Source organism: Hippocampus bargibanti, linkage group LG03 (genome assembly GCF_051943395.1).
Source record: "Hippocampus bargibanti isolate YZ-2025 linkage group LG03, ASM5194339v1, whole genome shotgun sequence".
Lineage (NCBI taxonomy): Eukaryota > Metazoa > Chordata > Actinopteri > Syngnathiformes > Syngnathidae > Hippocampus > Hippocampus bargibanti.
This window is the reverse complement of record NC_142736.1, coordinates 11,291,409-11,315,994: the sequence shown is the minus strand read 5'-3', so window position 1 is coordinate 11,315,994 and position 24,586 is coordinate 11,291,409. Positions and strand designations below refer to the sequence as shown.

Below are 24,586 nucleotides of genomic sequence, written 5' to 3'. Positions count from 1 at the left end.
CGGTTCCAATATTCTATCTGCAATACATCTCAATGTTCAGCAGGTGTCAGTCGTGAATTAAAGTCGAATAATGCACCTGAAACTGTAGCATTACGTACAGTACTGTACCCTGTTTTATTTTGCCCATCACTACTGTTGTGCGCTGCCACCACTCAATTACCATTTCAACCACTCACTGGGTGTGATAATAATGCAAGGTTTCTTTACGTTGCATAACATCGTCTATGCGGACGTTACAAAAGTCACGTTAGTAGCGATTTACAGCGAGTTACATTAGAAAGGACATTCATTCATTCATTCATTCATTCATTCATTCATTCATTCATTCATTCATTTTTCGAGCCACTTTATCCTCACGAGGGGGTGCTGGCGCCTATCCTAGCCATCTTCGGGCAGTACCTGGGGACACCGTAAACTGGTTGCCAGCCATTCACGGATTAGAAAGGACAATACTGCACATGTACCTGTATTGACTGTATTTTATTTGTAATTGCATGCTTAGAATCAGTTTTAAATGCCCCTCACCACTACAATTAAAATAAAAGTTGGGCATAATATAGACTCTAGATAACGCTCAGAAAGGTACTCTCGTCTTTAGAGTACTTTTCTTAAAATGAAGGGAGCGTAAAAGAAATGACGGCTGATCAGGTGACAGTCGATCACATGGTTCGGTCAGCTGATGCTAATGCTAATGCTCAAGTTTAGCAACCAGTCGGACATTCTGCTGCAGAGAGAGATCTAACGATCAGATAAGATGCCTTTCTCTGAGCTTTATTTTAATGTCGATAACGGCTATCTTGAGGGGCTTGTCAGGGGATTTAAAGCCGGAATACTGTCTCAGGCTGATTATTTAAACCTTGTACAATGCGAGACCCTCGAAGGTGAGTTTAATAAGGTAACTCTTCGCTGTCCGTGCAAGCTAACTTTACGAACGCACGATTTCATTTATGACACAATGGCCAGTGAGATGGACAACAGTGAACAGGTGAAGTTGGGAAGAGTCAAATTTAATTAGATATAGGGATTTACAGTCTCTTTAGTCTCATCCTTTGCTATGTGTTACCCGTAAAAGGGGAACTAGAATGCTAACCATGGAATTTGTGCTAGCATCCTTGCAGTCATAAATTCACTGTACAATAATCAGATCGTACCTTAGCAAAAATGAGTCTAATGTCATTTTTTCTTTCAGTTGTGGGTAAACGATGGTTGCGGTGGTAGGGAGGGGGCGATTGTGTTTGTGAAACTACCTCGTTTTTGTTGCACACGTTTACCAGATTTCTAGGGAACGCCTTTCCTTTTTTTTTAATTATCAACCCGTATTCTTCAGTGAAATATAACCTGAAAAATGACATGCAGGACATTTTGGTGTGAAAATGCGGGGTCCACCCTGAACCAGTTGCTAGTCAATCACAGGTCTCCACAATCACATTTTTCACCAAGCAATTAAAGAGCAACTTTTAACTTAATAATTATTACAATTAGTATGGAACTCTTTACAATCCTGCTGACTAGTGTGTGTCTTCACCATTACCGCAATCTTGTAGTTTTGTCTTAGTCTTGCTTTGTAATTTTCTATCTTGGTTAAGTCCTTTTTTTTCGCTCCCCCACAGATCTGAAGCTTCACCTTCAAAGCACAGACTACGGCAGCTTTCTGGCTAATGAGGCTTCCCCTCTCACCGTGTCCGTCATTGACGACAAGCTGAAGGAGAAGATGGTTGTAGAGTTTCGTCACATGAGGAACCAGTCATATGAGCCACTGGCCAGCTTCATGGATTTCATTACGTGAGGAAGTTCAGCTTTTGTTCTAAGACTTCACACACTAACATTTCCCATGTATTGTAACTACACTCTACAGTATTTTGACCCGTTACACAATCTCATGAGTTCCAGTAGAGGGGCGCAGCAAATAAAATTTAGGACAGAACATAGGTCTGTATAAGACCAATGAATGCTGAAACATCATTTAAATAGTGGTCCTGATTGTAATGGGAATGAAAATACAAACACTTTAGCTAACGAACTTTTCGCCTTACGAACGTTAAATTTGTGAGAATATAAACTTGGCATACGAACTAGTTTTCGGGAAACACACGGAGCGCCACAATGAGTGATGTGTCGTTCGCGAACGAGCCAGTTCTTGGAGCTCCTGAAATGGCAGCTGGCTTTTTTTCCCCTCTATTCCTTCCCCCATTCTTTGGTTAAAGCCGCACGAAAGGGAGATGACAGAGCTTGGAAGAAAACACAAAAGTGAAAAAAAAAAACAAGTGAAATGTTGAGGAAATCGATAGAAAACAGTCAAATGTGGACTCATTTCAACTTTATTGATAGTTCAAAGGCAGTGTGTAGACTGCAAGGTTTAAATATCCCATCAATCAGGCTCTACAAATAACCCGCACAAGCCATCAGTTCGATTTGAAATGAAAAGACAAGCAAGGGAACCAGCTATTAATGACGTTTCTAGTGTGTCTGCCTGCATCTGTTGCTGTTGCAATACCACAACTTCTAAGATGTACAACCCCGAGCTCCTTGAGACACTTAATGCAAAAAGCTATGCATTCGCTCAAAGCCATCAACGACCATCACAAAGGTAAATAAAATGACTTTATTTTATTTACCTATTTTATTTACCTATTTCTACAGTTTATTTCTTTAATTACAATATCATAGCACATTTATTATACATAAAATAATGTATATTGTGTATTGTTTTAAGGCTTATTTCGTTGAACATTGTGTTTTATGGGGACCACTCTCAAGTGTTCAACAACATTTTTTGATGCTTCTTGTCCCTCTGATGGTGACTGCAGGTACAGTTACATGATTGATAATGTCATCCTGCTCATCACGGGAACCCTTCACCAGCGGGCCATTTCTGAGCTGGTGCCCAAATGTCACCCACTGGGCAGCTTTGAACAGATGGAGGCGGTCAATATCGCTCAGACTCCTGCAGAGCTGTATAATGCCATTCTGGTGGACACACCCCTCGGTAATTACCCTCTGTCAACAGACACTAACTAAAGCTGCTTTTCCATTCCTGGTTTTAGACTGACCCGGCACTACATCACACTGGCCTCGCTCGGCCTGGCCTCCATTGCCTCTCAATTACAAATCGTGTGAGGGTGGGATTCTGTTGGTATCAAATGAACTGTGCAAACCTCCCCTGCTCAGTGCATAGTCACGGTGCGCACCGATCTATATTTCCTAAGTGGCAAGTTTCGGCCACTGGTTTTGCATCGATTCAAAATAACATTGCATTATGTGCCTATGTTGCAAATGACATGCCATCAAATTCACATAAGCTTTCACATGCAAACAAAAATTCAATTTGTGCTTTTAAAGGACAACCGACGTCTCCGGACAAGTTGTGTCCATAATTTGTAAAATGGCTTCAAATGACTTCTACTGAGCATATTTTAATAAGATTCCACCGCATATAGCTATATTTTACGTTTTACGCTCAATATTCAGGAAGTCTTGTTTTTGAGTTGGTGACGAGTCCGTACGTGACGTCACGAAAGGACCGCCCCCCCTGACCGAAAAAAGACACATTGTAGCAGTCCTTCCATCACGTCAATGTATTTTGCTGTACATGTTTGGTCTGAGAACCGTGTTGCACCCAAAAGCCGCCAGAAGAGGGCATCCAAGCTCCATATAAGGAATTTATCAGCCTGTGGAAACAGAGGTGGCCACAGGAGGTCGCCATTTTGTATCTCTTTTTTTTGGGTGAGAGATTTTCCCCCAATGTTGCCTCAAAATGGCACATATAATTTTTAATCGATTGCAAACATGTATGCTTTCCTCTTCAAAACTATTTGAATCATATTCATAACTGGATGTGTAACAAGAAAACATATGCTCCGAATCTGAAGCCATTGGTTTGATTCACGCGCAATGCAAGACGTCTTGGCGTGACGTCACGAACTGGAGGCGGGACTTTCTGAAAATGCCCAATTCGCAGCTCAATTTTTTGCAGATTTTGGACACTTTAAGTCATTTTTTATAGGTGTTTTGCATTTGTCTAAAAATATCATACTGCGTGTTTTGGGTATTTTAGATGCTATAAAACGTTATTCTGATGTCAGTTAAAAACAAAAAAGTGACGGCGGTTGTCCTTTAAGTTAACGACACTGTGTTGCCCACATACTGCCAAGACAGAAATACTGTGTGTGTGCGTGTGTGTGTGTGCGTGCGTGTGTGTGTGTGTGCATGTGTGTGTATGTGTATGTGTGTGTACAAATGTAGAACAAATTTAATTGTATGGTTTGTTTTGTACCGACGTTCAGCAATGGCACGTTTTCAAAGGGTGGGGCTTGCCAGGCTATGTGTGTAGTGGCGTACTTGCTGCATCACTTAAACTCCTTGATCTGTCAGTCAATCAGTTGAGCGTGACATTGTGACTTGATTCTACCTGTGAGGTGGTTTTTACCAATAGCTTTTATTGTCCTGCACACCCCCAACAAAGGCTCACTCAAAAAGCAACCCCTCAGAGTCTTGTAGAATATAGCATGCTTGTAAATATATGAGACGTAATTAATTTCCTATTGTACTTTGCTTTCAGCTGCTTTTTTCCAGGATTGTATATCTGAGCAAGACTTGGATGAAATGAACATTGAAATTATTCGTAATACACTCTACAAGGTAAAGCATCTTCTCGTGGTCGCAGATCCTTGTTATTGCATGAATAATTTACCAACCAAATGGAGAAACAGAACAACAGCAGGACAAAAAACAAAGTACAGTGAAATGATTGCATGATGCAGGTTTATTACCGCTAACTTCTGATAATGGTTGAGACGTTTATGTGGGAGCTAATATCGACACAATGTTTTCAAGACTGTCATTCAATGCTTTTGAAGTTGGTTTTACCCTTGTCATTCATTTTATTTGCCTTCGCATTGATATTCTCAGGCTTACCTTGAAGCATTCTATAAGTTCTGTTCCAACTTGGGGGGAACTACAGCTGATACCATGTGTCCCATCTTGGAGGTGAGTATCTGTTTGGCTTTAAATTGAAGATAATACGCAGCATTCAGTGCATGCACTTTCTGGTTGTGTCGAGAGGTCTTCTTAACGGGGCTTCTATGCACCGATATCATAATTTGCCCAAAATAAAATTGCATGAAACAAAGACATGGAGGCATTCTCCCTTTGTCCCCTGGGGGTGAGCTATGGGTCATTAAACTCCAGAATATGACATTTGTTTGCATGAAATTAGAAAGTGATGTCTTAGAGTCTGAATTTGATTGAAATGGAAACTTTATCGGGTGTCCCAGTCATCGAGTGGTTAGCAGGCTGACTTCACAGTCCAGAAGTCGTGAGTTAGGCAACCTGTCCTTTATGGAGATAGTAATTGAGATGGTAATTTAACACTTTTATGTGCGTCTTGTGATCATGAAAATACGGTACATTTTGTTGGATCCATGTCAAGAAGACTTTTTGTTTTTATTTGTGTTGACACGTAATTGAAAAAACACAAAGGGGCTACACATGCTGTGTCAAAAGTGACCAAATGTGCAATTTTCTTTTACCGATTCAACCTTTGACCACTGAGAGTGACTTATTAACTTATGGAGGTATTGGATTTATTATGAAATATTATTTTGGGCAGAAACATGGCAATACATGAAGTTTGCATTAATTAATTCATTTTCTGAATCGCTTAATCTTCACTAAGGTCGCGCGGGGCGCTGGAGCCTCTCCCAGCTATAGTCGAGAACACCCTGAATCAGTTGCGAGCTAATCGCAGGGCACACACAGATTAACAAGCATCCACTCTCACACTCACACCATGGGACAATTTGGAGTGTCAATCAGCCTGCCATGCATGTTTTTGGAATGTGGGAGAAAACCGTAGGACCCAGAGAAAAGCACGGGGAGAACATGCAAACTCCACACAGGGAGGCCGGACCCTTGAACTCACGACCCCCTGCAATGGGAAGCCGGCATGCTAACCTCTCAACTACTGGGATGCCTACTTTTTCAACACCAACACCATAAACAGCAGGCTTGAGCCACTCAGAAACTCCGGAAGTTCAATGCAAGTGAGACACCCAATGCGAAATAAACAGAGTTGAACAGATGCTGCTCTTAATGTATCGTTTTGACATTGACAATGCACAACGCATATTTTCCGTTTTTTGACATCATAAAAACTGTCATGTCTACGAACGTGGTCAGTTTTGGCCTCTGCAGGCTGCACCTTACTCGAACCTTTCTGTCTTTGTTGTAGTTTGAGGCTGATCGAAGAGCCTTTATCATCACCATCAATTCATTTGGCACGGAGCTTTCCAAGGAGGACCGTGCTAAGCTCTTTCCACATTGTGGCAAGCTTTACCCTGAAGGCCTCGCTCAGCTGGCCCGGGCTGATGACTATGAGCAAGTCAAAGCTGTGGCTGATTACTATCCTGTAAGTTTGAAAGCTTTTTGGTCTTTAGGGATGCAACTTTCAAATGTTTTGGTATTCTGGCCTTTCCACTTGGTAATGAATGACCAACTGATATTTGTTTTTAGGTCAGCATAATTATTTTACGTACATTAAAACTGCGCTTTGCAGCACACTGCTTCACGCTCTAGAAACATTCCAGAGATTTTTGGCAAATCTTTCCTCATACATCCTGATGTTGTAGTCATCGTGACACTAGAACCACAGGTGGCTTGTGAATTTTGCTTGGGGGTTCATAGTGGCAGTAGAATGCTGTTCCAAATTGTGTTTGGAGATGCAAGGTCAGACTCAGGGTCAGTCAAAAAAAATATCCATCGTAAACGGCTAACGTCTGTCCTGCCTGATACTGTAGATGGCCCCCTCACCAAATGTAATTGTTGGAGTTGAATGGGTGACAGACAGGTTGGCAATTGTGATGTGTACAAAGCACTTCAAGTGTAAATTATTCTGTGACAAACAAGTTCTTTCCCCATTGGGTGCATTTTCCTAGGTCGTTTGTAATAGTGTAATTTGTCGATAAGAGAAGTCATGCACATTGCCACAAACTATGCAGCTATGTAGACTCATGGATGACTCTCCACACGGCCAAAAATATCCATGTAAAATATGTAGTTTACTTTTAGCCATCAAATGTACTCATTTGATATTAATGTTTCTATCGGCAGGGCTGGGTATCAGTCAAGGGGCTGTTGTGTAAAAAAAAACCGCTTCATAGATATTTCACAAAGGGTACTGGCAAAGAATGGGAGTCGAAAGGTCGTAGATAAGCATTTTTAAACGGTATACGTGATATATATATATATATATATATATATATATATATATATATATATATATATATATATATATGTATATATGTATATATGTATATATATATATATGTATATATATATATATGTATATATGTATATATATATATATATATGTATATATATATATATATGTATATATATGTATATATATATATATATATATATATATATATATATATATATATATATATATATATATATGTATATACTGTAAAGTCTCGTTATATCGATAGTACCGCTTATTACGATACTATTTCTATGAATGCAAGGAGAAAATTACATGCGCGCAGGGTCGGATATATCGATAGTCCCGGTTATATCGATATTCATCCTGCTGTTCTGCTCTTTTTCCCACTTAGAAATCATGGAGCAGTCTGAAATTTTCATCGTAGGTACATGTCCACTGGGAGATAGATAAATCAAAAAAGGAAAAATCCAGAAATCACAACGCATGATTTTTTAACAATTTATTTGTGTGATACAGCTGCAAATTAGTATTTGCACACATGTGTATCATCTACAATTCTGACCCTGAAAAACCTGTTAGTCCACCCATTAGAAGTCCACTTGCACTCCATGTAACATCCTGAATCATATGCACCTGTTTGAGGTTGTTAGCTGCATGAAGACACCTGTCCACCCCATGTTGAACTTGTAACATGACGAAGACCAAAGAGCTGTCCAATGACACCAAAGACAAAATTGTACACCTCCATAAGACTGGATAGGGCTACGGAGCAATTGCCAAGCAGCTTGGTGAAAAAAGTTCCACGGTTGGAGCAATCATTAGAAAATGGAAGAAGCTAAACATGGTCACTCTCAATCAGAGGGGAGCCCCATGCCAGATATCACCTCGTGGGGTCTCAATGACTCTAAGAAAGATGAGGAATCAGTTCGGAACTACACGGCAGGAGTTGGTCAGTGACCTGAAAAGAGCTGGGACCACCGTTTACGAGGTTACTGTGGGTATAGTACACTAAAACGTCATGATTTGAAATCATGCATGGCATGAAAGGTTCCCCTGCTTAAACCAGTACATGTCAAGGCCAGTCTTAAGTTTGCATATGACCATTTGGATGATACAGAGGAGTCATGGGACAAGGTTTTGTGGTCAGATGAGACGAAAATAGAACTTTTTGGTTATCATTCCATGGAGAATGAAGAGTACAATCCGAAGAACACCATCTACTACTGTTCGGTCAATTTACGTTTCCACGTTTTCCCACCGAAAGGGATGCCAGAGAGACACACTGATACAACTCAACTCACTCTCGTTATTTATTGTTGATTGAGTTTTGAATACATTGGTTCTTTTTGTTTGGTAGACGAGCAGTGAAGTAGCTCATAAACCTACAAATAGAAACACAGGATATGAATGCAACTCATTCACAATCATTTCAATCACTACTTTGGCATTATTTTAGTTTAAATCAACAGAAAGGTTGAACGTGGAAATGCAACATGTGGACTCACCGGCGGCGTGTCTCCCTTGGCTAACAAGAGCCACCTGGTTCAGACAGCATTTAACTCCAGAGCCACACCCACTCACCGGCTGATCGGATTAACCCTTTCAAGTCTGTACTGCATGTAAAGTCAAGTTAGCATGTGATTTCCTTTTTACACAACACCTCCCACTTGACCGACTGATTAATCAGAGAGGTCACCCAACATTAAATCATATTACAAAGGTTTTTTTTCTTTTTTTTTCCCCAACATCAGATAAAAGTCCATTCTTATTTACTGCACACGAAGGAGATGATGTCAATGTTCGGGCGCCTACCTTGACAGAGCGGGTGTACTGTCAGGGTATGGTTATGTGCGTGTTTTCATCTTCTTACTTCGTGTATGTGCAAGTGTGGGACTTGGTGGCAGCGCTAGGCTTGCACCTACCACCGCTGAAGGTGTGAGGGCAATGACGTTGGGGCAGTGCCTGCAGAACTAGAGTGATGTCAGTCAAGGAAACCAGTGTCAGGCCGAGCTGGGCCATGCTGGTCTTCAACGGGGAGGAGGACCACCAGTCTCCTGACGTCTCTCCGCAAGATTACGGTTGTTTGCAGCGGCAAGTCCTTCCTGCGTTGCCTGACTGCCAGTGGTGCAGGCAGGCCGGCACAAATCCTCACATCTGCTGTTCGAACATGTCCTTTCTTGCCTGGGGAAACGGCCTGGATCCTGCCAAGCCGGAATTGCCCTCGTAGAGCGTTCTTGTCAGCGATCCACACAATGTCACCGGCTTCAACGTTCCTCTTCGTGTGGTGCCATCTTGGCCGCACAAATAGGTTTGGTCCAGCAAGTTCACGCCATTTTGACCAGAACATGTCCACGCTGATTTGAATGGCTCTGAGCCGGCGCCAGGGATGGATACACAAGTCGATTTCTCCTGTATCGCCTCCTTGTCCGGTCCGTCCGAGGAGTAGACTGTTGGGTGTGATGTACTCAACTGAATCCTCTTGTAATTGCGCCCTCGCATCAATTGGTCTTTCATTTGTTAGGTTAGCTGCCTGATAAAAGAGGGTTTGGAGTTCGCTCCAGGTGAATGAGCTTGCTGTTCCACCGAGGCTCATGAGGGCTCTCTTTAAGAGCTTTACTGCGGCTTCAGCAGCTCCGTTGCGATGAGGTGCGTCAGCCGGGTGGAACTCCCACGAACACTGTTCCATTCTCGGCAGCTTTGTACTGGATGGAAGCTCCCTGCAGGCTGGCCAGGCGCTTGTACAGTTCGTTCAAGGCAGGTTTACCTCCAAGGAAATGTGTTCCTCGGTCAGACCAGAGTCTTTTTGGATGGCCTCTCAGGGCTACGAAACGAGAGTAAGCTTGGAGGAAGCTCTCAGATGATTGGTCTTCAACAAGGTCTGCATGAACTGCTCTTGATGCCATGCAGCAGAACACTACGCCCCAGACCTTCTTTCTGGTTCTTTTCTTGACGGCATCCCTGATTTTGAAAGGACCTAAGAGGTCAAGCGTGGTGTATTTGAATGGATTGGCACACTGTGCGCGCTCTGGTGGCAAATCGCTCATAATATGCTGGCACATTCCCACTTTCCCTCTTTTCCTGGCGAAGTTGATGGAGGTTATCACCCGAAGCTTCGCTGTCTCGGGTTTGTAGCCAACACCCAGCGCTTTGTTCTCCTCATCCTTCATTTGGTTTGGCAGCACGAAGGTCCTGGGAGTTGTTGTTTTGGCCCCGATGTCAGCAGGTGGACTACTCCTCCCACTTTGGTGTGACAGGACCCATGGCTTAAGGAAGAAACCCCCCGCTCTCAGAATGTCCTCCACCCCTCTGGTGATTTTTTGCAGGGTTTCAGGTTCATCATGTGATGTCAATATGTCATCCATGTAGCTATCCTCAGTTAGAACGCGGCATCCTTCAACCATGTCAGCGAACTGGGGAAGCTTGGCGGTTTCCCTCATGGCGACTTGGGCGATACAACCAGCTGGTTTGTCACCGATGTTTACCCTGACACCTGCAAAAACCTCTATTTTATCTTCTGGGTGGTCTCTCCAGAGGAAGCGGTGTAGGTGGACTTCCTTTTCCTTCAGCCACACTGAGTTATACATTTTTTTCACATCTCCCAGTGCAGCGTGTTGTCCACTCCTGAACCTCAGAAGCACTCCCCGTATTGGGTTGAGAACATCGGGACCCTTATACAGGAGATCGTTGAGACTCATCCCTCGGAACTCTTGGCTGCTGTTCCACACTATTCTCACAGGGGTTGACGTGGAGTGAGGATTAGGTGAAACTAGATGACTTACATACCATGTTGGTCCGGTCCAGCTATTGATTTCCTCATTAGAGAGTTTGACAGCAGCTCCTCTGGCAACCATTTCATGAATTTGTTCTTTGTATGCGGCTTTCCAGACAGGTTCCTTCTCCAGACGTCTTTCAGTGTTCCTGAAGGTCGCTTCAACTGCTTGACGGTTTTCTGGCAGTGTTGCTGGGTCACCCTTCCAAGGATACGCTGCGTCCCAGTGGGGAGAATCACTGTGCTTGTCAGCCAACACGTAAGTGAGGCAATCCTTTATCTTCTTTAGGTCCTTTTCTTCCCTGAGAGTCATTTCCTTCCCTCCTGGGGAACACTTGCCGCACTTGCAGCCACCACATAAGGGACTACAGGCTGCTCCAATGCTGTCCCACTTGAACCATTCGAGGACCTCCTTGTTTGTAGCTGTGAGGCTCTGGGCAAGTGCTCTCTCCTCCGCTGCTTGGACAAAGACTGTCTCTTTACATGCCTTCGAGGCAGACCTCATAGTCCTTGCAAAGTGAGTGTCCGAGCGGTACACAGCCAGGTCGATACCCTCATTCAGGTTGGGGTGGGTTCCTCCAACAGTCTTGCCCAGTGGGCCATCCCAGAGCACGAGGTCCCCCACAATCTTGGTTGGCTGGGGAACAAGTCGACCCTCGCGGTGACTGATCAGGAGGTCTATTTTCTTTGGCCGTACTAATTCTTCAGCGGCAACGTCAGGGAAGAATTTTTGCAATTGCCTGGGTGAGACAGGCTGGTTCACCTCAGCAATGTTATTTAGTCCATAGCAGAGAATCTTATGTTCATCCACTTTTCCCTTGGGGGTTTTCACCCTCAGGCGGAGGGAATATCTCTTTGTCACAACTGTCTTACTCATGCCCCCAACCCCATGGATGATCAGCTTAATGTTCTCACCTGACAGACCAAGGCGGTTGGCTGCTTCATAAGTAATGTAGTTTGTATCAGAAGCGAGGTCGATGAGGGTGCCAATTAGACAGCCTGAGTTTGTTGTTGCTTTCAACAGCATCATCACTACTGGGTATTCCTTCAGTCCATCTCCAGCATTGGTGCATACAGTTGATGAGACTTTGTTCTGTGAGTTCCGCCAGAAACTCCTCCTGCCTTTTAGTCAAGCCAATTGTCTTTTCTCCATCTTGTTCGCTGCTTTGATTCTCACACTTGTTTATTTTTGGTGATGGTGGCTCGGGACAGAGGAGATAGTTGTGGTCCGAAACCCCTGCTTCCCGACAGACTGGTTTTGTGCAGAGGAATTTGGAGGCACAACCTTTGCCATCCTTGGTGTGAGGCCGCAAGCATTTGAAGCATGACCCAATCTTCTTCAGATGAGCCTTTTTTTCCAGCAAGGTCTTGTTCCTTGAAGGTTTTGCACACAAATAACCTGCCAGCATGCGCGTTGTCGCCACACACAGTGCAGCTAGTCGGATCGTCCTTTTGACCAGCAGCAGATTTAGTGGAGGCTTTCTTCACTTTCACGACTGGTGAACTTTTCTCCACTGCATCTTTTTCTAAGGAGGTGGGCTCTAATTGGCCCAATTCTTCCAGGATTGCTTCCTGTTTCTTTAGAGAGTCCAGGAGGCAGTCAAAGTGGTTCGATGGAGAGAATCCGCTAGTAGGGTTAGTTCTGTGCACAATCCACTCCTTTTTCAGTGTGCTGGGAAGCTTGCTCTCCAGAGACTGGCAGACCACCCGATTCTTGACGGCATCCTCTTCTCCAAGGATCTGAAGGCTGCAAAGCGCTCTTTCCACAGCCTGAATCAGTTCAATGGTTTTCCTGGGGTTGTTGCCTTTAAGAGAGGGAAGAGCCTGGACTTCATTTGTGATTAGCCAGACAATCTTCTGCTTGTTCCCATACTTGTTATCCAGCAGTCTGAACACGTCATCTGCGGAACCACAGCTGGAGAGAACAAGTTCCCTTTTTACCTTCTCATGCAGGCTGCTTAGTAGGTGAAACTTTCTCACAGCTTCTGCTCCCTGTGGGTTGCCTAGTTGCTGCAGGTCCACCCATTCGGCCTTCCACCTGTAGTAGTCCCTCATGTCACCGGAGAAAGTGGATAGCCGTGCCCTTTCAAGGCTGATTTGAGGCTTGAAATCAAATGCTCCTTGCTGCACAGTTCTGGGGCTGAGTTGTGGTGAGAAAGGCTGGGTGGTTGTGTTGGACATTCCCATTCCAAGGTTGGAGGTTAGCGCTTTCTTGGTGTTGTGTTCAGGCTTTGGTTCCGCAGGCTCTTCTGGGAGAGAAAGGGTGTCTGTGCTGGACATTCCCGCTCCGAAGTTGGAGGCCAGTGTTGCACCACTTGGCTCCTCCTTTTCCTCCTCTTCCAGCTTATCTGACAAAGCCAGGAGCCTCTTACTCAGCGTTCGGTAGCATATTCTTAGATCCACTACCTTAGAGGCAGGAATCAACTCCTTCCATTCCCCCAACATGTCACTGAGTTCGGCGACTTCTCTGTGTAGGCCTTTATTCCTCAGCCTGCGGTCCTTGATTGGTTGCTGAGGGCTGACTTCGTCCGCCTCAGCCTGAGTAACTGCAGACTCAGCGATTTTAGACTGGGCAGAGAACATGTCATTGCCATATCCAATCCAAAAGGCTTCTTGTGTGGCTCGTTTCACCTCAAGGAACTTTGCCTCGCACTCAGCGGTCAGCCTGTCGATCTCCCCTGCAGACTCTCTGACCGTTTCATCGTTTGATTCTCTTAGGGCGTTGGCATACTCAAGCCCGGCATCAACAACTTTCGAGAAGTCCATTTTGAAGCTCCTCCATTCATTTGGAACATCACTTGGATCCAGGAGTCCAGCCGCCACATAAGTCGTCAAAGCATTTCCTTTTCTGGTGAATGAGGCCTGTGCTTTTGATCGTGCACTCTTGAGTTTTTTCAAGTCATCCATCTCAATTCCGTTTCTGTTGACTGGAGAGCCGACTGTTTGACCAGTGGGGACCTCGTTGAGGGGCTTTGTTCCACTTTATTGGCGCAATTGGCTCCTTTGCCCCAGATCAACCGGAATTTCAAAAGATGAATTGATTGGATTTGTTTTTGAGGTCTGAAACCCAGTTACAGACTACTGTACCGGGTCGCACAGTTGGTTGCTTGGGGTTAAGCTTAACCAGCAGTTCCAGGTCGGCTCCAGTCAGTTACTGGAGTTTTAGGTCGGCCAGGGCTGGGTTGGCTGTGCCTTTCAGGTGAGCAAGCTGCTGCTGCACCAGTCCAGTGCAGTGAGCGGCGGTTTATGACTGTTCGGTCAATTTACGTTTCCACGTTTTCCCACCGAAAGGGATGCCAGAGAGACACACTGATACAACTCAACTCACTCTCGTTATTTATTGTTGATTGAGTTTTGAATACATTGGTTCTTTTTGTTTGGTAGACGAGCAGTGAAGTAGGTCATAAACCTACAAATAGAAACACAGGATATGAATGCAACTCATTCACAATCATTTCAATCACTACTTTGACATTATTTTAGTTTAAATCAACAGAAAGGTTGAACGTGGAAATGCAACATGTGGACTCACCGGCGGCGTGTCTCCCTTGGCTAACAAGAGCCACCTGGTTCAGACAGCATTTAACTCCAGAGCCACACCCACTCACCGGCTGATTGGATTAACCCTTTCAAGTCTGTACTGCATGTAAAGCCAAGTTAGCATGTGATTTCCTTTTTACACAACAACTACTGTGAAGCATGGGGGTGGTAGCATCATGCTTTGGGGGTGTTTTTCTGCACATGGGACAGGACAAGTGCACTGCATGAAAGAGAAGATGACTGGGGGTGTATTGATAGATTTTGGGAAACAACCTCCTTCCCTCAGTCAGAGCATTAAAGATGGGTCGTGACTGGGTCTTCCAACCAGACAACAACCCGTAGCACACCGCTAGGAAAACCAAGGAGTGATAAGATAATGGATTCGGGCTTTGTATCAGTTGATTCGGACTCGGATTCAAATGCCCAAATGGTGTGATCAACATACCCTTAGTAGCAGCAGTTACTTGCGACAATAGACGCTTCAAACACAGTCTGGGAGATGAGTCAAGTAACAACAGAACACTCTCCTCTTCAACATCTTCAAAATAAAATAATGTCTATGATGTCCTGATATTATTTGATAAAGGTTTATGAAGAAGTTGGCCCTTTCACTCCATTGGAACCTTGGAATTGGTTACTGTCATGCAGAGTGTGAACAGTTGTTTGTCCTGGGGTTATGGCCTGACACATGTAAATGAGTGGGGACTGAAGCCTGATTTTTTTTTTTTTTTTTTTTTAATCGTGGTCCTCGAATTACTCTGCAATTCGTTTTACACCTCGTCGGCTATTTCATAGTGGACCAGCTCAATACACAGTACTTTTTATTTTGTGTGACATGTTTGATATACTAATGAGAACTTTGGAAATCTGTTCATGTTCTTTTTATTTTGTGTTTGGTTTCTGAGCAGCCGATTGTGCAATTACACGTGTGTCTTTTTCAGGAGTACAAGCTGCTGTTTGAGGGTGCTGGCAGCAACCCAGGCGACAAAACACTGGAGGATCGCTTCTTTGAGCATGAGGTGACAAAACCAACAGTGCCCACTTGCTTATAAATCCCTTGCTTACCGTTTGTTTGTCTTGACCACTAAAAAAAAAAATCTGTGATTTCAACACACTCCGTTTCATGTTGTGTGATCAAGTAGTCCTTTGCAGGATCCATCTTCATGTTTTCAACACAGTCCCCCTCCAAAAGCACTGGAATTGCAAAGGCATTTCCTTCCCATTTGTTGTTATAGTTATGACATTTGGGTTTCAGAATAAAAGATGAATTTAAGCTCTCAGTTCAAAATTCCATTCACATCTTCCAGTAGATTTGTTTTTCGGCCGATTCGAGACAAAAATAAGGCCTTCCAAAGGCCAATCTAAATAGGGCTGGTTGAGTATAAGATTGAGAAATTATATTATGAAAGCAGCTGCAAACCATGTGCATATATGCGGGAACAGCCAAAATGTGTGCACTCAATCCAATTTCATCTCTTCCGTCTAATTTTAGTTGGCAAGTTAGCATCAATAGTATCCACCAATCAATGGTGGTAGAATCAATGAAAGAGAAAGTAATGATAAGAATGACCGAAAGTGTGATTAAACATCACCGGGCTTATGGGCAGTGTTATTTTGTTTGATATGAAGGGAGAAAAAGTCCTACAGAAATGAAAAATTTAATTATTTTGTTGTCATTGCAATTGCAGTTGCAATTTAAATGCAAAGAAAGGTTGATTTTTATAATAATAATAATAATAATAATAATACATTTTATTTCAAGCGCCTTTCAAAGCTCTCAAGGACACTTTACAGTCACAGAATCAGAATCATCTTTATTGCCAAGTATGTAGAACACACAAGGAATTTGTTTCCGGTCGAACACGCTGCACTAGTATCATTAAAAAATTACAAAGAGGCACCATACAGTTCAATTTGGGCTACTGTTCAAAGAGTTAATGGCTTGGGGGAAGAAGCTGTTTAAATGTCTGCTGGATTTGGTGCGCATGGTGCGCAAGCATAGATACAATTATTAATAGAATACAATACATAAAATACAATTATATATTGCAGTATATCCCTACATAGACAATAAAATGATTACCTCAAAAACACTGCTACAACAGCAACGGACGTTGAGAAGGGGGAGGGAAAGTGGACGTTCAAGTGATGTCATAGAGTCTGAATTTGATGGAAATGGAAACCTCATCGGGTGGCCCAGTCGAGTGGTTAGCATGCTGACTTCCCAGTGCAGAGGTCGCGAGTTAGGCACCCTGTCCTTTTTGGAGATAATGGGGTGGCTTCAGACAAAGGTACCTCTGGCCAGAGTTGTTTGACACATCCTTTTCAAAATGAATGCCATCAAATAGAAGCTGGTATTCTCTATTTTTTGTCCCATCTTTTAATCTGAAACCCAAATGTCTTGTCAATGCACAACATAAACAATAAATTGATCTTACCGTTTCAGTATTTTTGGGAGGTACTTCTGAGGGGGTTCTTTTTTTTTAGAGTTTTGTCACGTAAAATGAGTGCCTTGTATCCGAACAGGCTGCGAAGTCCCAATCAAAATCACCACTTTGTGAAATGAATGGCAAGGGAAACACCTCTCTTTATGTGACTGTAACTTATTTATACCTTGCTCAAGTCTCACTCTTTCTGTTCTACTCCTTCCTTTTCCAGGTGAAACTGAACAAACTGGCTTTCTTGAACCAGTTCCATTTCAGCGTTTTCTATGCTTATGTCAAGCTGAAGGAGCAGGAGTGCAGGAACATTGTCTGGATTGCTGAATGCATTGCCCAGCGGCACCGTGCCAAAATTGACAACTACATTCCAATCTTTTAAATTCCCTCCTTTGCTTTCATTCGACCCATTTCATTCAGTGTTTTGGCTCAGTCGATTCACTCCCGCCTCGGTGTTAAAGCATCTGATGCCACCATGCCAAGCGGCCTTTGTTCTTTCGTTGTTGGCAGCAGTTGGTCCTCCAGAAACCTTGTTATGGCCCTTTTGACAAGTCTTCATTCATTGGTCACTGGTGAAGCACTGGTTCTAAACTTTTGGAAGTATTGCACTGTATATTCTTCGTAACCATGTGCTATGTGTATTCTTTCTGAGGCCAGGTTGTGGAAAGCATCTTTTCTAAAAGTTTGGTTGCATGAGTAAAAGAAGCATGACAGGAACGACTACAAAGCTCCATAATAAGAGACTTGTCATGTAAGCAATGCAAGTGACGGTCATTTTGCGTCAATGTCATGAAAATGCTGATTCAGTCCCGTAATTCCATTCAAAAAGTGAAACACATCTATTATATTCATACATAACAGCCAAGCTGGTATGTTTCAAATGCTAATTTATTTTATATTTTTGTTTAGATTTTAACTGACAGCGAATGAAAATCTAAAATTTAGTATCAGTAAATTTGAAATTGGAAGTAACAGTCTGTGTACAATAAGTAATATACAAGGTTCACTTTTTGAGGGAAATTCCTGAAACCCGTCCACTTTTTCATATTTTCATTTGATGTCCAGCAACCTGCACAGTCACATCCAATACTCCAATTGCATTTTTCAGAATGTCAAAAGGTTGTCCCTCAAGCATTTGTCAACCCCATTTTAAAAACAATAGTTTGTAATGCTCTCAGATGGTCTTCCTATGTTCCTCTAAGTGAAATCAACATGACTCAGACTTGATCATGTGCATAGTCATGATATAATTCACAAAGCAAAGCTCATTACGCCTTTTCAGGGCGCTTTTTCATCCCCAGGTTCAACCACGAAAGTACATTGTAACACACAATGAGAGTAATCACCTCTGTAAACAGATAAATGGTACCCCAAAAGTACCCTGATTAGCTGTCTGAAGAAAACCCCAACCCCAAGTTGTCTATATTTATGTTTTGGGCAAGGAACTTTGGCATTGTTTTGTTGACTCCATTCCCAAGCCAAAAAATATGTATAGAGTAAAATGTTAAGTATAGTGTTGTTCAAAGATGTGGAATAGAACATGAGTCTCCATTCTGCATCCAACCTTTTGTGTGATGTTTGAACTCCAGATTGATACATTGAAGTAAGTGTATGAAAGATATAACCAAGATATTTAAAAAAAGAATCATTATTTGTGTCTTTTCCATGCTGTACAAATTATACCGATTTATGTGTTTCCTGTCAAGTGTGTTGAACGTGTAACAAAAATAAATAAGATTCTAGGCACACGTGTCCACTGTTGCTTTTGGTGCATCCATAATTTTGTGTAGGATTTGACTTTAGCAGGAAAAGCTTTTTACGGGATGGTTCCTATCACAGAAATGCAGATGGAGAATTCAGCCTTTCTAAAGGATCCCTTATATTTTTACACATTTTAAAAAGAAAGTCAATTATATTTTAGTTGCGGGCAAAATTTAATGCGCTAGTGAAAATGTGAGAATAAATGCTCATTTTTATGTGGCATGCCAGTGACTGGCAGCCAGTCAAGGGTGTTTTGTCATCTTGAGTCAAAGGGGATTCACTCCCGCTGACCAATATGACTCTTATTGGATATCACGATCTCCATGACATAAATGTAAAATTCATGAAATTAAAAGCATTCGCAATTCCAGTAAAACACACTGCAACCACGAGTCACCGTTTAGGATCCAATGATAAGAAATAGCGGGACCGACACACTTTTCCCGTCGTAAAGAGGGAGTTCATCCATCCATTCATTTTCCAGACCGCTTAATCCTCATTAGGGTCGCGGAGGGTGCTGGTGCCTATCCCAGCCGTCTTCGGGCACGAAGCGGGGGACAACATAAATTGGTTGCCAGCCAATCACAAGGCACACAGAGACAAATAACCATTCATTCTCACACACCTAGGGACAATTTAGAGTGTTCAATCAAGCATGTTTTTTGGAATGTGGGAGGAAACCGGAGCACCTGGAGAAAATTCCACACGTGCCCGGAGAGAACACGCAAACTCCACAAAGGGAGGCCAGACCGGGTCTTTAAGAGGGAGTTTATTCGGTTGAATATGATGTCTTCCTCTATCTCTCCCTCTCTTTTCGTCTCCCCCCTCCCTCAATGTGCTCTACAACTTCAACTAACTGTGCCATCCAGTGTTGAAATGCTTTTATTACAAGTCCTACTGAAATGAATGGAGTCATTCACATCAAATTTCAGTTTGGTACCAACCTTTGGCGGGCCGGATTAAAAAGACCAACGGGCCGGATCCGGCCCACGGGCCTTAGTTTGCCCACCAGTGCTGAGAGTGACAAGGAGATGCGGTCAAGAAAATTGATCTTAATGTACTTTTTTGAAAAAAATCACTCATTTTCTACCAAAGTTACTTTTCACCTCCAACTGTGAACTGTTGTTTGTGTCACTTAACGAACATGCATCTGTTTCAGGGCGCTACACTTTCTCTTGGTTTCATTAAGTGCAATGAGCTCCAGCTGCCGCATCACACATGAGCTTGGGAATTGTCTGAGTTGAAGAGGCCAAAAGGCAAAGGAATTCTTCTTTGCAAGGTCTTGACATGACTTTCCAGGTTCAAAGCAATGCCCGATTTTTTGACCTGCACTGCTCTGTCAGTTTGACAGACTGGGATATGGACAAGGAGCTCAAACTGCTCACAACCACTGACCAGTTTTGCCAGGGTGAGTATTTTGGTTTCCATTCACCCCAAATCTTCTCTCGTTTGCAAAATGAATGATCGTGCACGTACCTTGCTTTGACGAGTTTGATGTATTTTGATCTGGATCAAATTTTTGACACGCTGCTAAGTTTTCTGGTTGATTTACAGTTAATTAAATGGATTGTTTTTCTTACTTTTAATAAGGGTTTTGGGGGTGGAATAAACTACACTTCTTTGTGTCAGAAACTAACAATGTTAATGTCCCTTATTTTTATTTTTTAAACTACAAGATGAGAAACTTGGTGACCCGTATGCGGCACAGAGGCCTTTGGCAAGAGTGTCCAAAAGAAAAGATGAGTTTATTTGGTATGACAAAACCTCAGGTGGGTTTAACTTTTTAATCATGTGTAGCCAGCCATAGTTAGTTTCTGGTGATTTGTTCAAAGGGACTATCTGTTAAATACAGGTGGAAGTTGACCGTCAAAAAATTCTGCCACGAAACAAGGGGCAGAGTGATCAGAAAAGTAATACGAATAAGAAAGCTTTTTATACTCCCACGAAAGGGAAATTTGCAATCATTTCTAAAAAGATTTCTTATTGACAACTGTAGCTATTATGGGTTGGCATTTACATGTAAATTTCTCACAGTTAGGGAAAGGCTAAAGACCAATATACAACATCTTATTTTCATAAGAGCTTTCCATTGTTTACATTTTAAATGATGACTTCTAAAGCATTAGTTTAAAATCAGTATACATATCCCATGTGAGATCTTTTTAGAACAACCCTGCAGGCTCCTCCTTTGGTCCTTCTTTGACCATGTTTGTGTCCCTTGTCTTAAAGCAACAAATTAATAAAAAATACTTGTATAAAAAGAGGAAATTTACTTGTTCCTTTTTTTTCCGGTTGGGTCAGACACCTTTGTGAAGCCAAACCTGTGGCTCCTTGTCAATCCAAACATTGCTTGTCCGATCGTCTATGGAGACCCTTCAGCAAGTCTGCTCACTCCACAAGACCTTGCAGAGGAAACCCCAAACCCACCGTCTGAGTCTTCACAAGTCACAAAACTACACACACTATCTCCCCAGAACAGAAGATTGCACATTGTTTCCTCATCCACTGGCTGCATGGTACAGTATAGACCTGGACATGTTGCAACACAATTGACAACCACTGATTTATAGAATCTTCAGAGCATCGATTGTCTGGTATTGCACATTTTAGTCTGTACTAAATACATATTTGGAATGATTTAGTCGCAGAAGAATATCTCAAGTCGAATGAAAGTGGTGCAAACAATGTTTTACTTGACATCAAGGATGAAGGCTCGTCGAGCCACAAAAGACACCGCAAACGCAAGGGGAGAACTCCAAAATTATGGGTATGAGGCGACCTAAAAATGGCATGTTCCTAAACTAACATTCCAAACAACCTTCACTCATTTTTGTTGTTTTTTTTTTTCACCCCGTTTCCCCAGGACAACAAAACATTGAAGCCGGGATGTTGGCCTCGTCCGCCAGTGAATTATTGCACCCTCATTGCCTTGGCACTTAAAAGCAGTCAGAACGGGAGCCTCAAAGTTCAACAGATTTACAACTTCACCAGGTGTAAAAATGACCACCACATATAACCATAACCGGTATAAATCGCAACTATAATAATTACAATGAGATGCTTTACAATGGTGATCTTTAGTTTCCCTTCATTTTAGTCATCTTTCGTGTCACCTTTTTTGGGGGGGAGCATGAGTCTTGCTGCTTTAATAGGCTTTGGGTAGGGGGCAGTGGGGGTTAGACTGAATTATCATAGGTTGCTTTCTTTCAGTAGCCTGGTAAGCAAGTGGTTAGCAAGTCGTCGTCAGTGCAGAGGTTGTGAGTTCAAGACCCGGTCCGGCCTCCCTTTGTGGAGTTTGCATTTTCTCTCCTCCTACATTCCAAAAACATGCACGTTCTATCAGCCTACCATGGTAGGCTGATATAACGCTCTAAATTGTCCCTCAGTGTGAGTGTGGATGGTTGTTTTTCTCTGTGTGCCCGATGACTGCTGGGATAGGCTCCTTGCGACCCGAATAAAGATGAAGCGATCTTGAAAATGGATGGATGGATGCTTTCTCTCACGTTTGCAAATACCCGGCAATAGCTATGTGTATTGTTAAGACACCACAATGACTGCCAAAGGCTTGTTTAAAACAGTATTGAAAACATGGATAAATATTCAATAAGATGGCGGGAAAATAAAGAAAACACATTTTTGAGACTCACTTGGCGGGCTTGTGATCAAAGTTACAGCACATGAGGAATCTTTGAGAAGGAGGAATCCCACGATTTGGCTACAAAAAGTCAACGTGTTATCTTCACAAATGTCTGAATTGCTCTGTTTATTTTTAACGGCACATAATTTCCACTGAATAAGTCAAGATCGGGATTTTTGGAATATATATTCAATGGTTCTGCAGCCTGACCATCCACTTTTTGTCATTCCCCAGAGAACACTTCCCTTTCTTTCAGACGGCTCCTGATGGCTGGAAGAATACCATTCGACACAACCTGTGCTTCAACAGCAGTTTCCGCAAAACCTGTAACCAGATGTGCAGGGATGGTAAAAGGAAGTCTTGCTTTTGGCACCTGACTCTAGATGGCCAACAGCGACTGAAAGATGAGCTTGACACGTTGCCGGTTGAATCTTTAAAGCAGTTGGAGAGGAGCATGTCATGTCCAGGTGAATGTGATCAAACTACAGTATGTGAAAGAGCGAAACAAAGAATGGAAGATGATGTGATGACCAATTTGCTCCCCCTCTCCCATGTTCTTTATTGCAGATATAATTACAAAACTACTTGGAATGTGATTGCAATTACAAAAAATAAATGATGCAAAAATATTTCCCTTTTTCCCCCATTCTTTATTCATTCATTCATTTCTATTCATTTATGTTTTGTGCCAAACTTATTTGCTGCATCATTTGATTTTAAAGAGAATGTCACATTTATTTTCCCTCTCACAGTGCAAAATACAAAAAAATAAACACGTGCAGGACCCTTAATTGTGACGCATGCACATGGGAACAGAGACAAGGTGCAGGAATCTGGTGGTCGATTACACCAAACAGACACTTTTCGTCTGCGGACGTCTTGCTGTCTGTCAGACTATGGGTGCAATACTACAGGGCTATGGACCTAAATGTGAATACAGTACAGTTCTGAACATTTGATACCTGTCCTATAGTAAGGGAAAATGTCTTTCCAAGCAGAATTTTTACATTTTTTTTTTTAAATATGACTGCACTTGTACTATTACTCTAATTGTAGTGTTTTGCTCACTTGTTTCTGTTTTCATGCCCATAAAACAGGGGTGTCAAATTCATTTTTTTTGCCACGAGCCATAAACAGTTGTTACGATTTCCTCTGAAGGGTCGTTATGAATTTGGGGAAGCCTTTAAGGTGTTTCATCTCCACATATTCAGTATAGATTGTAAAACAAATGAATGAATAACTGGTCTACTGAAGTTGCTGCCCCTGCGACCCGACTCCGGATAAGCAGCAGAAGATGGATGGATGGTTTTCAAATTCAAAGTAAAAAGTAATATATTGTGGTTTACATGGGACAATTTAAAATTTTGGTTTGGACTTTAGAAAGCATCATGGCACTTGATTTGCTTTTGCGGGCCGAATAAAATGATGTGACGGGCCAGGTTTAGCCCCCGGGGACCTTGACTTTGACACCTGTGCCGTAAAATAACAATTACAGTACTTGACGGAGAGGAATAAAAGCCTTCAAAATATTAGGCATCATCTCGTGTGAGTGGTTAACATGTTTGCATCAGAGCTCTACGTTTCAGCAAGTTGACTCTGCAACCTTTTGAATTCTCTCTTTTTTTTTTGTCTAAGAAGATCCTTTCCTATACTTTCCGATTGAGATGACTCAGGGAGTTGTTGAGAGAGGATATACTGAAAGATCGGTGTCAAAATTGTTGACATCAACACATCATCGATCTCTATACGTGGGTTTCAAATCAACAAACCTTGTTGATGTTGTTGATTTTCATAAAGGTGTGATATTTTACATTTTTCAGATCATGAACATATTCGTAAATTCGGACATGTTGAGATTAATTTTTATTTATTTTGTTTTATTGTACGTTTGTGCTATTTTATGTTTTGGGTTGTCGAAAGTGCATTTATGGATCACCCAACGCGCGCATTTGTTTTTGACACAAACATCACGCTGTCTGTCCACCAAGTGGAGGTGTTGTTGTCTGCGTCCACAGTCAGGTAGACCAAAACTATTTATTGTATTAAGGTTAAAAATTTCGGTAGATTGACTACATTGTGTTTTAATTAATGCAGTTAATGAATAAACATTCGACAGTTGTGTTTAGCTAATGTAACGTGTAATGCATGAACATATTTAAACACGAGTAAGCTGTTTTTTCGTATCTCGCAAAAGGACAAGGATGGTAATTTTTGTCATT

The 24,586-nt window shown here is 42.4% G+C and overlaps 2 protein-coding genes and 1 pseudogene across 2 annotated transcripts; all 3 read left to right on the top strand.

The window, feature by feature from the left end:
- Nucleotides 1-681: 681 nt before the first annotated feature.
- atp6v0d1 (ATPase H+ transporting V0 subunit d1) lies at nucleotides 682-18,715 on the top strand. The gene is made up of 8 exons (XM_088991956.1): nucleotides 682-881; nucleotides 1,611-1,782; nucleotides 2,808-2,986; nucleotides 4,559-4,638; nucleotides 4,909-4,986; nucleotides 6,230-6,406; nucleotides 15,473-15,550; nucleotides 17,190-18,715. The coding sequence occupies exons 1-8, from the start codon at nucleotides 755-757 to the stop codon at nucleotides 17,349-17,351; spliced, it is 1,053 nt and encodes a 350-aa protein (XP_088848082.1). The 5' UTR covers nucleotides 682-754; the 3' UTR covers nucleotides 17,352-18,715.
- LOC148900320 (uncharacterized) lies at nucleotides 7,914-8,954 on the top strand (annotated as a pseudogene).
- A 1,302-nt stretch (nucleotides 18,716-20,017) lies between the features above and the next one.
- foxr1 (forkhead box R1) lies at nucleotides 20,018-22,963 on the top strand. The gene is made up of 7 exons (XM_088993205.1): nucleotides 20,018-20,138; nucleotides 20,407-20,499; nucleotides 21,032-21,246; nucleotides 21,435-21,497; nucleotides 21,594-21,721; nucleotides 22,602-22,834; nucleotides 22,935-22,963. The coding sequence occupies exons 1-7, from the start codon at nucleotides 20,018-20,020 to the stop codon at nucleotides 22,961-22,963; spliced, it is 882 nt and encodes a 293-aa protein (XP_088849331.1).
- The last annotated feature ends 1,623 nt before the right edge of the window (nucleotides 22,964-24,586 follow it).